Below are 15,590 nucleotides of genomic sequence, written 5' to 3'. Positions count from 1 at the left end.
CCGGACGAGAGCGTTCCTCGAAATTCTGCTACGACGCTTGACGGTGTGATCGACACTTCAAACAATCACCCTGGCTGACACTTACTTTTGGTACAGTCAAGTTCACAAACTCATCTTCCTGCTGTCTGACACACCTCACTCAACAAAGATACCCTGTAAGTCTAAATCAATAACTACTTTACAGACAATGGAGAAACATGGGGAAACTCCATGATTAATTATTCACAGGCTATACAGTAATGCAGAGGAATACAAAGAACGGACCACGAGGTACTTGGATTTTCAAGCCGCACGTTGACCAACTTTCTTTAATGTGTAACCAACCTATTCACACATCATACCTCCATCTCCTCAAAGATTTTTATCACTCTTTCAGAAAGGATCATTATTTGCTCGAGAATTTGCCCGATCACTGGATGAAAACATTTTCACATCCCGACACTGACAGTTGCCTAGAAGAGGTTACTTGGAGCGGGCGAGGGGCAGAACCATGGCACAGTACAAGGCTGATCATGGTGAACAGTGTGTCAATGCCAATTATTGAAGTCCAGCTGCCAGCTATTAGGTGACCAAACAAGGAACTGATATAAGGCAGCTGGCCTGCAACCTAGAAGAGATTTTTCGAGAGAGCTAAGTTAGGACTTGGTCGAAGAACAGCTCCATACTGTGGTTTCGCATCATGGATTTTTGTTGGTATTTTTAGCTCTTTATTACTTCTTTATGATAATTTTATTCATCCTTGTCAGTTATGCTTTAATGGAGCTGATGCCAATTTTGGTTTTCCTTTCAGTAGTAAACGACTGTTCCGAGCTTCTGTCCGCCCTACAACCAACTACAGAACGTGCATTTTCGAAGAAAAAAAAAAACAGAAAGCAGAGGCATCAAAATGCACACCACTACAACTGAGAAAAGAAAAAGGGTTTTGATGACTACCTTATAACAACAATACTCAAACCTGACAGAAGTTCAATGTCTTAAAAAAAGAAATGGGATATAATCAATTACATGCAAAGCCTATTTATGCAGATTAAAGTACAAGAAAGTCGGCATATATTAATTACCTCTTGTGTCTCAGCTCTCGAGGCATATTCACCACTTCCAGAAATAGCACAGTAAACACCGACTATCGTAAGATTCGATAGTCATTGACGGCAATCGCCGGGGCCAGAAGAACATACACTGCTTACTGAAAGATCTCTGATTTACACCAATCGCCATCGCCAACCAGAAGGTTAGTAGCTGGCTGTGCATCACACTGAACACTATGAAAAAACTGTAAAACCAACCAAGGCAAAAATATAGACACAAAACAGACAGACAGACAGGTAGAAAGCCACAAACACGAAGAGATAAAGCCACACGTATATTACAGATAGATGGATAGAGAGATGGAGACAGACAGAAAAACTGAAAGAGAGAGAGACAGACAGGCAGACAGTGAGACAGGCAGAGAAATTAACATATGCAAGCAAGATAGACATTTAACTGCAGTTATTCAGTTGTGCCTTTAGGCCAGAGGTGTATCTTACTCTTGACAGACTTTCCAACGCAACACAAATGTTCTAATTATATGAACGTGAACTTGTCTACCTAAGGCTTGGCTCAGCTCACATGTCACCAAGCGAGGTAGACATACTGCTTTACAGTTTCCCCAAAATAAAAGCAATAAATAAAGGGGAGTCCATGATTAAAAACTGAGAAGGTCCAGTCTCACCTGTTTGGAGGGAGCTCGCCGTTGCCATGGAAACCAGCAGCACCGGCCCCAAGATGAGGAAGAGAGCCCAGCATCCCTGGCCTTGCGCGCTCCTGGGGGACACCCTGGACCCCGCGGTCACAGAGACAAGAGCCTCCATCGCATCCGGTTCATGGCATCCTATTGGGAACACGTCCGAAGGACATGATCGCGCGCAGGGCAGGGGCGGTGCGGTGCGGTGGGGGGTTGGATTCGCCGTCAAAAAAATGTCTCTCAAATCTTCTCTTACGCACAATTTCCGAAAAAAAAAAAAAAAAAAAAACAAAAACAAACGATAGGTTTGACAGACTGTCTATTTTAATTCATGCCGTAGCTGCAGCAGTGGGGGGCGGCCCCCTCTTGCTACGTGCACGCGCGGCCACGCACTGACTCGGCCCCTGGCTCGTGCACCGCAGCAGCAGCAGCAGCAGCACGGTAACGGAGGCCTCCGTCGGCGGCGCGCGGCCGTGCCTCAGCGGTGCAGCTCGTGCCGAACGTCGGCTCCCGCGGGGTCATTCCCCACGGCGCGCTTCCATGCCGGTGAATTATAAAAAATGACAGGACGGGCCGGGGATGCTGCCGCGTTACTCGGAACGCATAATACTAATAGCCACGCGGGAGCCCATGATTATAATCCGCGCGCGGAGCGGTGTTTCTGCTGCCAATTCCTCGTGCAGGTACCGGAGTAGAGTAGACCACACGCGCTCTGTGGCCGGCTGCCCTCGGCTCGAGCGCCGGCACAGCGCATGTCCCAAGCACGTTACCTGCTGTTGTGACCAGCACCACACCCTACATATTTACAGCAGCGCGACTGACTGGCGCGTTCTAAACACTCACTCACTCTTCGGTTCTGAAAAGGTAAACCGTGTCGCGAATGATTAACGCCTGCCTCCCCATTTTCCTCGCGCATCCTTCCCCCTTGTAACCGCTAGTCCCAGGGATTGGTAAAAAGCCCCTCCCAGAATCTCCGTATGAATAATTAATTAACGAAGAACGGCGGTCATTGGTCAAGTTGGCTGTCCTTTAAGAGACGTATTACGTAGGCCCGTTCACTCCACGGACGTTTTAAGGCTACAAAGCAGCACCGCTAGACGTTGTGGGCGGCGAAGGCCCGGCGTGTCGAACTGGCTGCGTCACTCTAGTGTTCTCTTGTGCACTTTGTGTCAGTTGTGCAATTTATATTCGTAATCCTGAGAGTGTCTTTATTAACATTAGACTCTTTTTTTCTGTTTCCTAATTCCGGTACTTTGAAAATAGCATGCCACTGCAGCTGTATTTTTGGTGAAATTGTTTCCCTAAACCCAATATATATTACTCATAGTTTTTTTCTCCTTATTTACCCCGCTAAAATACAAGATAACTGGGTTCACCCGTTAAGAAATATGTTTAGCGCGTTGTTAAATTCAAACATGGCTATCATAACGAATAAAAGGCTACTTAACTGAGTTAAAATGATCACTGTACATGTATTTCACATCGCTTACTTCGAACCACAATCGGTTAATCCGTTGGGATGAAACGAGACAACGTGATTGGTTGCTGGCTGTTTAATCCCGCCCTCTTGATACCTAATCCCTCCCCCCACAATGAATCTCTGGAGGATTGGTTTATAATGTCCTGATTGACAGCTCAAGGCCAGGAGACAGACGTCGGCCGCGCAGTACAAGCGACACAGTGAGCGGATTGGTATCGATAAACGGGCTTCTATTCATTCATAAAGCAAAATGCTGAGCGGTGCTCTTGTACGTATTTAAAGTATTTAAGGTTGATCTTATATAAAGCAGACATCACAGTCGTTTGAGATAAACGGCCAAATGCCGCACTGAGCGTGGGGAAAAAAAAAAAAAAATCACTAAGTATACATTAAATGAAAGATGAAATAGCATTACAGTGATACAGCAAATTGCGCACAAACCAACTAAGGGAGAAATGAAGGGAAATATTAAAAAGCATAAAAATGACGCTGGCCCCATCTAGTGGCAGCAAGTGGAAAGTTCACCATTTGCAGTGGATGTCTGGAGGAGCTGTTGGACAGGGCATGGTCCCAGGTTTGAGCCCTGATGGGGGGCCAGGATAAATATTATATATGCAGTATATGTATGTATGTATGTATGCATGCATGTGTTACAGGGATGCTTTTCAACCCACAGTTTTTGCAAAACATTTTAATAATTTAGCCAAATATTTCTAAGGACTCTTGAGTGGCCCACAGTGTGTTTTTTAACCACACACACACACACACACATTTTCAGAACCGCTTGTCCCGTACGGGGTCACGGGGCCTACCCGGCCGGCAACACAGGGCGTAAGGCCAGAGGGGACACACCCAGGACGGGATGCCAGTCCGTCACAAGGCACCCCAAGCGGGACTCGAACCCCAGACTCACCGGAGAGTAGGACTGTGGTCCAACCCACTGCGCCACCGCACCCCCCAGTAAATCACAAGGGCTCAGATGGCACGCCATACAGAAAGAGCAAGTGCATTTGCAAGAGTGACATCCTGGAGAAATTTCATGCCATCAGCATACTCACCACATTGAGCGATATTGCATTGAAACAAGAAAAATTAGATATTCAACAAGGAAAGCTGAGCTCTGCTATCGACAAGAAGCACCATTGCTGCGTATTCTTTTCCATCACAAGCGTGAGCCTCAAACCATCAGGGCCACTTTGCTCTGGTGTCATTTCCTAGGTGCTGCAAGGTCACTCTGATACTCTTGATGGCTGAGAAAAGGTGCCCGTGCAAAAAAAGAAAAAAAAGAGGTAAAAACAAAAAAAAAAAAATGAAATGAAGGAAACAGCACAACCACATATATTATAAGAGACAAGGTGTAGTGACTTAACAGTTTAATGTAAATCCAAGACAATGTGATTACATTTCTACACATATACAATATGCATATGTGAGCATACAAATCTCATTAATAACTCGATTCACCTCGGAGACCGAAAAAATGATCAAAAGTAACAGTGAATAACAAGCTATAACATAGTTCACCACAAATCCAGCCCCTTCGCACCCTACAGTTAGTAAATATAACAATTAAAATAACTATATTCTTCTAAAACCAGGTGTTCAGTTAAAATCCTTGGTAAATTTACAATGCTATCATTAGTTTTGAAGACTCGTAAATTCACTCCATTTTTCTACAACGAAAATGATTATTCAGAGAAGCACACAACGTCTTAATGGTAACACAAGCGCTTAGTAGCAAGTACTCAACTGGTTAAGAATGAATATTTTTTCATTGTAATTATTATCAATATCATTATTATTGAAATCATTCTATAAGCCAGTAAAATGTCCATTCTCGTAGCATACTTAATAGTATAAGTCTAAAGAATTGGGTACATATAGCTCTACATCAACAGATCGATAAAAACGAGACATCACACGTTTTCGAACCCCTCGAACCCCGGCAGGAAAAGAAAACGAAACCATAAAGAGCAAGAAGACAACAAACGAACCGAAAGTAGTACACAAGGAAATACTGCAGCACACGATAGCTTCCACGATGAGAGATGAGTAATAAGACCACAGGGAAACCCATACGGATGGACACTGAACAGGGTCGGGCCTACAGGAAATAGTAGAAAAATATTTTTGTTCATTCTCATTTCATTGTGAACATTTGCTGCTGTGCGATTCAAAATATCATTCGCTTTCAAGTTCAGGTTTGCAAAAGGAGCCCTACGGTAAACCAAAGGGTAACCAAGGTGAACGGCGTCACGTAGCCAGCCGTTCAGCGCTTCTCCGGACGGAACCAGGTTTGTGTGCAGTCACGCGGACCCACGTTTGGGGGCCCATCTTTGGCTGGGGCTTTCGGAACGTGGGAACGCGACTCTGCCCGCGAAGTGTTATCGACCCCCCCTCCCCCCGCGCAAAAATTATAACAAATCCCAGCGGTTCGGAACTCGAGAGAAAGGAAGAAGCCGTTCAAACACACTGAATTCACACGTGTTCCAAGGTCTCGTTTATGAAACTGTGTTTGACAAACATTACGAATAAAAATGATTTTATGCTCACCCATGTAGAAAAGCACAACACCTCAACTACTTAGAAAAAAGTATGTTAATTATTTTTTTTTTTTGGTTCTCTAAGAAATTTGTAAAAAATGCCAAATTATAACATTTGGCTATTCTGCACACGTGGAGATACATCTTGGCATAAATTGCCCCCCTGCTGCCAGCATTTTAAGTGGGTGGGGGTTCTACAAGAAACAGGTCAGTTCATTGGGTCGACCAGGTTTGCTCTTCCACCGCTTCAGGAATGTTACTTCATTTTAAAATGCAGACAGCAAAAAGTATGAAGTTGAATGCTTTTTATTTGTAACTTAAAATTTTAAATTATTATTATTATTATTTTTTTTTTTTTTAAAACCCATTCTTCTTAAGCAGAGCCTCTGAAACGGCGTTCTCTGAGCAATTCATCAGAATTTCGAGCAGAGCTAATGATTCTGAAGGCAGTAGACACTGATTTCAGCGCGACGCCCAGGGCTACAGATGAAACTAATTTCCTTGAAATATTCATATCATATTTTACAAATGTAATTTCGGTTAATCGTGTACTTATTGTCTAGTTCCCCCTTGCAGAGAAAACAACATACGCACTTAAGAAAGCAGTACAATGGAAACATATTCAATACCACAGTGAATATCTTACATCAATCCTTCCAATACTTAAATATATTCTAATTTAAACTGTAATAAAGCTTTTAGGGTTAAAATGGTAAACTCATAGTTTACAGATAGTAATCTTAATAAGGAAAAGTTAATCTGAGATGTCACAATACCTCTATTTCAAGCTGGTATTCTTGCTAAAAGATACAAATGAAATCTATGCTCTTAGTAGCCAGAAGATCTAAATGTTTTCACGTATTATAGCTTCACATTTACAACCACTTTGTGACGAGTTATTGTGGTGATTCTAATGCTCAAGCTTAGCTTTCTGACATTTTCATACGATTAAAACATAGTTATAAAGCCAAAAAACAATACAGGTGAATTTCAGTCACACCAGCCAATTGTGACAACTTTTACCCCGAGATCACCGGGGTACAAGGTGTCCGAATCACGGCTAAGTACAGAAGTCGCAGACTTAAAAACTGCATAATTTGATAACGCAACATAGATTCGTGTAGAGTGCTTCAGCAGCAGAAATGTTAATTATGGGGAAATCACTGCTCGAGTGTCGGTGCAGACACGCACCCCAAGCAGATCCCACACATGCTGAGGAAAAAGTTGGCAAGTACAGCATTCCGTGTTTTTTTGTCTTCTTCTGGACACCGAACAACAGCTGTGATCCCTCTTGGAGGCAGGAGGCACGTTATTGCTGCTCATCACGTCGTTGCCGAACTTCTTTAGCAGAAGGGAGGAGACGGCAGCAGGGTCTCGCGCCGGCGGCTGACAGGAGTAGTGGTGATGCGCACAGCACGCTTCCTCTCTCCAAAGCGGCACGTGTCCAGAAGGACGGGCCCGTCCATTTACAACATGCTCGAGCTGGATTGCCTTCTGTCAAAGAAATACCAAACCAATATGGTGTAATCCACACCGGCAATGTTACGTTCCTCTGGCTGCCAGGAGGCCATGGTCTGCAGGGTGCAAAAGGTGACGCGATGCACTGAAAATGGGCACCCGGTGGAGCTTGTCTGGAAGATGGAAGTTTTCTTTGGGTTCGGGGTGGGGGCCGAAGCATGGAAACCCAGGGGCTGGTGCGCTCGTCATGCTTACGCCGCCTGCCCATCAGGGCTCCCCCAAGTTCATCATCACAATGTCATTGTCATCGCAATGACAAACTCCGTTATTGTTGCGGTGAGATGGCTATGAGAGGGGACACGTCACAGCAGTGCCACCCACACCGCCATGTGCTCCCTTCGAGAATCCCCAAGTGCACCCACCCTCAGTGACACACTGAACGTCTTTTAAAAAAAAAAAAAAAAAAAACCCACACGTCAATTAAATATCAATGAGAATTATTGCAGCGAGCTCTAAAGAACAGCCACGCACATCTAGCCGGGAGAATCCGCATCATCCCATGGATGCAACTGCTACGGCAAGACTGTCAGGAAGAGGAAAACAGGATCAGCTACTAAAAAAAAAAAAACAGAAAAAAAAGGTGGAGTGCAGTGTGACACATTTGGCTTAAACACGCCGCACGCACATCTCCAAAGAAGAAATTTAAGAATGACAAGTGGAGTGCGGTACGACACCTCCCTACGAAGCCTCAAATAAAGCTTAAGACTCTTTCGTGTGATCGGAGCGCCTCGCCTGTGCGCCGTTCCGAAAGCGACGCGTCCGCGTCGTTTTTGCAGGCGTTTCTAGAACACTTGTGGCGTTAAAAGTGTAAAACCCACCGCCCTGCGTTTGGATGAAGCTTCCCGTCGCACCATGTCATGCATTTCTTTGACATCCCACACCCTGTGGGATTGGAGCTGACTGCCCATACCTACCTGCTCAGTCCCAACACACAATTCGAAGTCCCAATATGATGCCGGATTTCACTTTGTCCTTCCTATTTCCACGCCCCCCCGTCAGACCAGCTCAGCTCTGTCCAATCAGCTCCGCTCCCTACCCTGCCGTCCGATTTTGTGTCCGCTGGGAAAGGCCGGTGGCTCCTCCCACCAGCCAGCCCCACCCCCTTGGGCACACCCACTGGCCCCTCCTCCATACCGCAGACCTAGCGCAAAGTTACACTTCCCACGTCCAGGGTTGTTGGAGAGCTACTTCGACTAAACACACGTTCTTGCTACAGATGTACCGCCGTTTCCCCCAGGCAACGGTTTCGGTTTTCATGAGCCAATTCGCAGGCCTGGTTCCATCCACCCCTTGGAAACGCGAGCGAACTCGAAGCTCGTCGAGGCGCTTGTTGGGTGCGACCGCGAATGAAGACCTAAAACAACGGGAGTTTACGCAAAAATCCAGCGCAGCTAGTGGGCAGGACAAGAATTCACCTAAAGACTTTGGTTTCGCGACCGAAAAGAAATGTTCATCCAAGGCGGGTCATTTTTACCATGCCAACGAAGCGCCGCATCGTCGCGTGCGTGACGGGCGAGAAGACCTGCTCAGCGTCAACGGCAACGTTCTGCGAGACCCCGGGGCCGAAGAGACCGGGCGCGGCCCTGGGTCACACCTCGTGCCCATCGCGCAAAACTGGCCCGTTCGTCCTAGACGTTCCAGCGGAGTAAACTTTATGAACTGCGTCAGTATCGTCTGTAAGGCACTATGAAGGAATGACGGTAAAACGTAAAGACCGAGAGCAAACGGAGTCACGCGGGAGGGTGCAACAGGGGAGGAAACTGTGCAGAGGGCGGAGAGCGGCGCACACGCACACAATCACGTTGTACATGCTTGTGTTCTCATAACCACGTATGAGCGATCACATTGAAAGAGAGGAGGGCAGCAGAGTTCTGTTGGTATCAAAGAAGTTTCTCACAAAACAAGACTGCAGACTGCTACATTCTAGAAAAGGCTCCAGCTAGAAGTCCTACCTAAGAAGGAGAGAGGTTTCCCTACAAGTGAACAAAAAAGAAAACCTAGAAATGCTAAAAAGTTTTTTCGTTTGCGTGTTCGTTTCTGTTTTCAGAGAGTCCTCCGGTCGTTCTTTCGGTTTTAAGGGGAGGCTTTCCTCTGCCTGGGAACGATTTGGAAACGGTTAAGACAGTTGAAGGCCATCATGTTTTATTTTCTGTTTTTTTTTTTTTTTTTGTTTGAAGAGCAGCAGGTATCCACGTCCGCGTATTTCCCGTTCCTCGTTCAACGTCACGCAGCGAGAAACGGACCCGTCTTGAAACAGACAGTCTGACTTCCTTTTTCAATTTAAAAAAAAAAAAGGAAAACCAATAGAACAAAGTGGGGAAAAATAAATCTGTCACAAAACTTTCAACTGTCCCGTAAAAGCCGTGCTGGAAAAAGAACCGAGGATCCAGGATTTTAAATGCAGATAAAAAAGAAAAGAATTAACTGGCCATTTCAAAAAGTTTGTGTAAAATATGATCCTAAATGTCAACCCCTTCGCTCCCCACCGAAGGGCTCGATATCGATCTTCTTCTCCTCTGTTGTCTTCAAGTTTAGCACGACAGGTTTAAGGACTTGTCTTTCTCAGTCGAGGGCATATAAAGCAGCGTTTGGACGGTCTCCAGTGTGTTGCTCCAGAGGTAAGGGTACGGTTCGGGTCACCTTAGCGTGTCGGCTCTAGAGGAAGGCTGAGTGGTTCAGCCCCGGGGTTCGGCTCTAGATGGAGGCTCACTTGTTTGGCCCAGGGTTCGACTCTAGAGCAAAGGAGACTGGTTCGCCCCGGTGAGTCGGCCCTAGAGGTACGGGTACTGGTTCACCTTCGTGGGGCTTAGGGGGTATCCAGTGTAGACAGCGGAGCCGGGCGAGGCGCTGATGTATGTCTGGTGAGCGAACTGGGCCTGGTACTGGCTGTGGTGGAGCGTGGGGGAGGGCAGAACTCGGTGGCCCATGCTAACGGGCACCATGGCCGGCGGGTAGGTGCTGTGGGGCACCGCGTGCCGCACTGAACCTTGAGATGCCACCAAGTGAGCTACGGCACCGGTGGAGCCCAGGGCGGCAGGGGCAGGGTAGGTGTACAGGTGGGGCTGGCCGGACAGGTGGGTGGCGCCAAGGTGGGGATGCACAGCGGCTGTATGGGAGGGGCTCGTGTGGTGGAAAGAATACGGTGCCTGGGCTGCAATGGTGGGCGCGATGTAGGCCTGCTGCCGTCGATGTCCTCCGGTTCGATCTGGTGCCATGTGTGCCTGGGCCTGCCAAATTAACATGCGTTACATCATTCAAGGACCTAAAGCCATTTTAGAAGAAACAAAAACAGAATCACGGGAAATCCAACCACATTACGATGTGATGGGGGACAAAATCAGGGATGCACCGCTGTACCTGGCTGAGGTTGAGGGGCTGCTGCTGGAAAGGATGCGGCCCAGGGCGCTGCTGTCGGTACGAGCCACCCCCGGCCACGCCCCCCAAGGAATGGCCGCTGGCCGGCACTGTCCCGTTGGAGGCCTTGAACCTATACGCTGAGTTCTGGTGGGCTGCTGTGTCTGCAGGCCAGAGAGAAGAGCAACAGAGATATCATAAGATATCAGCTCAGCAGGAGCTCAGTTTTTCCTATATTTTATTACTTATCCAGCTTTACTATAATTACACAATTACACTCATCCCTGTTATATGGTTTCCCTATATCATGTTTTTGCACTTTTTCGTTCTGCGTTTATTAACCCCACTTATCATTATTTGGTCCAGATTTTCATTTATCCAGTCTGTGACATCAGGTCCAGTCCCAATGAAATCATTGTTTACATTCATGTATTTATGATGTTGTTAATTGGAAATAGAAAATTTCCTACGTAAATAATGGAGTAAGTGATTTTGTGTGTACTTTTTAAATATATTTGCCGTTTCTGGTATGAATTAGGACTGGATAACAGGAGGACAGTGTATTCCAGAGAGCAGACAGCATAGTGGTGGACACTGAAAAAAGCCAGGTTCGAATCCCCACTGCTACTGTAGTACATTTATAGTGCGTAACTGTTTTACTGAGAGATGCTGCAGAAGCGATTTCAACCTGTAACTGTCCAGCAGAAATCCATCACCACAACCACTGTCATCTCCCACCTTTCACAGCAGGTGCCCTTTATTTTACGGTACGAGACGGAAGATGAGGGATCCAGAACTGCGTAGAATAGCCTTAGAACACCTTTTGGCTTAAACTGTGTCCCCAGAAAGAGAATCCTCACCGGGCAACAGGCGCTCACACTCGGCCAGTTGCTCGCTGGACTGCGTCTTCAGAGGGGGGATGATGATGGTGCGCGGGTTGCCGTTGCAGCAGTTGTCCAGCACGGCACCCTTGGAGTCGAAGCCGTTGGCGTTGGCCGTCTGCGGCTCGACCGCGTACGGGCTGTTGTTGCTCGAGCAGTGCGAGTCGGGCGAGTCATGCACCGTCACACAGCTGATGACGTTCTTCCTCTGCTTGGACATTGTGCTACAAGAAGAGGAGAAGGAAACATACACAACACACTCTCAGTAAGAGAGACCAGCACTGATAGATAGATAGATAGATAGATAGATAGATAGATAGAGGCACTGAACCCTGTAAAGACAGCAGCTTCTCCCCTCTACTCAGTAATTATTACTGTTATTAACTATTATTTATCTGACGCCTTTGTGTACTAAGCTACTTATAACTAGTTCCCCGTTTTGCACCTGAGTCCTTTCAGTCAAAAGGCAGTGGTTCGAGCCACTGCACCACCTGGTGCCTCCTTATTGGGTGCAGCAAAGGGGAAGCTGGTAGCGTAGAGGTTACGGCTGCTGCCTTTTGACCCAAAGGTTGCAGGTTTGAATCCCACCTCCAGCTGTAGTACTGTCACGCCCTGCGCACCCACTTCATTGGCGACACCTGCAGATTCCTGATGGAAGCTGCTTAAAAGGAGACGACGTGCAAGCAGGGGTGCGGAACCTAGTTTTGCCTCTTTGTTTCCCGACAGACGTGTACCAGTGAACTCTGCCCGTGACTGACCGCCGCTTGTATTTTCCGACCACGATCTTTGCCTTCGCCCTTTGTACCCCGTCTGCCGATCGCCCGACCCTCGCCTGTCCCACGACCTGCCTTTTGGATACCGATTTGGATCTATTAAACCTCTCTCGCTCATTACTCTGCGCTTGAGTCCATCCTTCCTCTGAGCGAACATGACAAGTAACCTTGAGTAAGGTATTTAGCCTAAATTGCTCCAGTAAAATTAGCCTGCTGTATAAATTAGTAAATAATTAAGTTGCTTTGGAAAAAAACATTAGCTACATGAACAAATGTAAGCAACATGATTTTGTTACCTTACTCACGGTACAACAGTAGAGCCCCTCCTGGTGCCTAAACCGTCAACCTTCACGAATGTATTTTTACCGTGCTACTCGATACCACGCTTCCCTGTACGTTCATCTACGATGCCTGATCCCCTCGGAGCCAATCGCGCACCTGCCGTTGGCCTGTTTGTGATCGTCCTCCTCGTCTGTGTCACTGCTGATGGTGATGATGCTGACGGCAGGGCTTGGTGTGTCGGGGATGACAATAGTCTGGCGTGGAGGCTGCTGGTGGTCCCTAGTGGTGCTGGATGCCACTTCAGTCCATCCGCCGCAGGCCAGGGGGCCCCCACAGGTGGATGAAGAACCGGAGGTGGAGCTGCCCTGGACCACAGCACAACGAGGAGGGGTGTTCTCCTTCACCCGCTTGGAGCGCTGTGGTGATAGCACCGCCTGCGACGAGGACACCTCGTATGCCGACACATTCCTGCAAGAGGAGAGGAAATATCACGGGATCGATTTAGGCAAGTTAGCGTAACTGAACTGAGTCGATAGCTGCCGGTCCTTCTGTCCGTCCATGCACACACCTGGCAGACAGCTGGTGCTGCTTGTTCTTTTTGGAAGAAGAGCTGCTGGTCGGCTGCTGCCTCATCACATGAGCCACACCCACGTTCAGAGGCTGGCTGGAAGGAAGGGTCATGTGACCAGCAAGCAGGGCAGGCTGCTGCATGATGGGGTTGTAATGGCTTCCGTGGGCATGAGAATTCCTGCAAGAGGATCACAAGACAGGCAGATTTGTAACATGCAGCTTTCTGTGGAGAAGAACACACTCCCCGCATATTGCTGGTATTACCAAGACATCACATTAAAATAGAAAATACGCCATAGCAGTCACGCACTACACGCAGGGGTACCACTTTCCTGGCCACAATGAACAATTTTTCACACACCGGCCTCTAGATGGCAGCAATCACTGGAGGAAAGACAATGGGAAAACTGGGGGGGGCGGTGGGCCGCGATGACATCCTTGGTTTTGGAGGAACTGCTCTGCAGTGGAAGTGCGACACTTGTGCACAGCAGGCTGGGAAAAATCTGTGTCCGCCTTTCTGCTCCACGTGACGATGACAGGCGCGGTGTCACTGTGCACACAACCCGGTCATTGCAGAGCCAATAAGCCGTCAATTATCCTCAATCTCTCTCTGCTCCAGACCTCGAGATGGACCTCCTGCACCCCCGCCCCTCGGGTCTGGTGGCTCCTCACCTCCAGCTGGCCAGGGGCTGTGTGGTTGCCATGGCGTCAGGGATGACAGCTGCATGCTGCACCGAGGTGTGAGTCAGCTGCTGCCAGGCTGAGGGGAGCAGGATCTGCTGGGCGCCGCTGGGCCAGGGCTGCTGGGGGCGGGTGGGGGTACAAAAAGAATGTTAGCCTTTTAGATACATAATAAAAGAGGCCTGCGCCTACGCCACCCCCAACCACGCCGCTTCCAACAGAGGGCCCCTGGAGAGCACGGCGAGATGAAAGCGCTGGCAAGTGCTGCTCCGCCGGGGCGACACGGGGATGTGCCGATGGGGTGACCTGTGCGAGACGCGGGTCCAAATCACCGCGACCTCTAATTAAACTGTGCAGCCATTGAGGTCGCGTGAAAAGAGCTGCTCAGTGTCTCCAGCACCGCGCTCTCACTGCCAGGAATAATTTGCCCAGAGCCAGAGCTGTGTGCGCTGCTCTAATCGTTTAATGCAACACTATTGATTAACAGTTTCAATGTACAGCTAATGAATTGTTCCCTTAATGCTGCGCGCACATCTGTTTACCCAGTCTTTAGTGCGGGCCGCTGTAGGCGGGGCTTCCAGAGGAGACACTGCTTACTGGCCGCTCGTCCATGCCGGGGGGGCGGGGGGGATGCTGCACACGCAGGTGCATTAACAACGGGGGGGGGGTCCTGTTTTTCTTTTCGGACACAGGGACAGTTGTTTACACCTCTCGGCTGAGACCGTTGTTCTGAGAGGCCGAGCGGACCAGGCGTCATCTGCGGAAGGGTGCTTTGGGGTGGGGGTTGTTTTGTTTGGAAATCTGGAGTGTTGCAATTAAAGGAGAAGCATAAAAAGCTGGGGGGGGTGGACAGGGATGGAGGAAGGAGGGGCTCTGATGATTACCTTTCAAGGGGAGAAAAAGACCCTGCACTCAGTGGGTTACAATGATCCGACCCAGCCTGGCAGATGACGGAACCAAGATCCAGCCACTAGTGCTGGGCCCAGGCACAGGAGCGCTAGTGGTGCTGCTAACAGACTAGCCGGCGTGGGCATGCCACAGGACACAAAGACCCCCCCTCGTGCAGATTCCCCCTGCCCTGTCCACTCCTTGTTATTTGTTCCCCTTCTTTAGGAACACCAACCCCCCTACTTGCTCTCAGCATCACAGCCACAACACGCCACCCTCCCCATCCCCTCTCCAGGCCAAAACTGTCACTTCGGCCCTCTGAGCCCCCTGACTTTGTCGGGCTCCCGCCTCTCAATTGTTCCCACATTTTCTGCATTCCTGATCCAGATAAAGGCTTGGACAGGGAGCCAGATCCCACACGCTGGGGCCCGCGGGGGCAGTGTTCAGCCGGGGGTCCGTGTGGTCCGCAGGGGTTCCTTGGAGAGGGACCGGTCCACGTGTCCATCACAAGCAGATAAGGAAATAAGGCTGCAAATCCACTTTAAAAACACATTGCATAAGTTTTCCAACTGACTTGGATTTACAAACTATAAAACAATTCGACCTCAGGGAAAAGCACACGAGCAGGGAGTGGGCCGTGCTGAGACGTTCACTTTACACTTTGCTTGTCGACGTTTTTCGGCAGCCCTGTCAAGGATTGTGCCCATGCGAACAGAGCGGAGGATGAGTGAGTGAGTGAATGGGGTGAAACACAGTCATCAGTATTTGTCAGCGCAGCGCCATGTGCTGAGGCTCTGCAAACACAAACACAATTTTTGAAAGTCTCATTATAAGCAGATTACGCAGGAACACACTACAGCAGAGCAGCTCCTTTGTAGGATTATTAAGTGAACG

At 48.4% G+C, this 15,590-nt stretch overlaps 2 protein-coding genes across 8 annotated transcripts in view; both read right to left on the bottom strand.

Moving 5' to 3' along the window:
* The window catches only part of LOC108931414 (UPF0606 protein KIAA1549-like), a 46,267-nt gene extending 44,411 nt beyond the window's left edge, over positions 1 to 1,856 (bottom strand). Inside the window, exon 1 of the mRNA XM_018747167.2 lies at positions 1,715 to 1,856. Within this exon, the coding sequence (XP_018602683.2) occupies positions 1,715 to 1,853 (139 nt within the window). The 5' untranslated portion in view covers positions 1,854 to 1,856. The remainder of the gene's footprint in view (positions 1 to 1,714) is intronic.
* A 2,708-nt stretch (positions 1,857 to 4,564) lies between these two features.
* LOC108931413 (homeodomain-interacting protein kinase 2-like) overlaps positions 4,565 to 15,590 on the bottom strand; it is a 57,343-nt gene continuing 46,317 nt past the window's right edge. For 6 of the 7 annotated variants that reach the window (XM_029249760.1, XM_029249761.1, XM_029249759.1 and 3 more), the window contains 6 exons: positions 13,800 to 13,930; positions 13,126 to 13,305; positions 12,714 to 13,025; positions 11,482 to 11,726; positions 10,625 to 10,785; positions 4,565 to 10,494 (listed from right to left, as the gene is read on the bottom strand). In XM_029249760.1, the coding sequence (XP_029105593.1) occupies positions 10,039 to 10,494; positions 10,625 to 10,785; positions 11,482 to 11,726; positions 12,714 to 13,025; positions 13,126 to 13,305; positions 13,800 to 13,930 (1,485 nt within the window). In that variant the 3' untranslated portion in view covers positions 4,565 to 10,038. The remainder of the gene's footprint in view (positions 10,495 to 10,624; positions 10,786 to 11,481; positions 11,727 to 12,713; positions 13,026 to 13,125; positions 13,306 to 13,799; positions 13,931 to 15,590) is intronic. The other variant, XM_029249762.1, reaches the window with a different exon arrangement.

Source organism: Scleropages formosus, chromosome 2 (assembly GCF_900964775.1).
Source record: "Scleropages formosus chromosome 2, fSclFor1.1, whole genome shotgun sequence".
Lineage (NCBI taxonomy): Eukaryota > Metazoa > Chordata > Actinopteri > Osteoglossiformes > Osteoglossidae > Scleropages > Scleropages formosus.
This window is presented reverse-complemented; position numbering and strand designations above follow the sequence as displayed.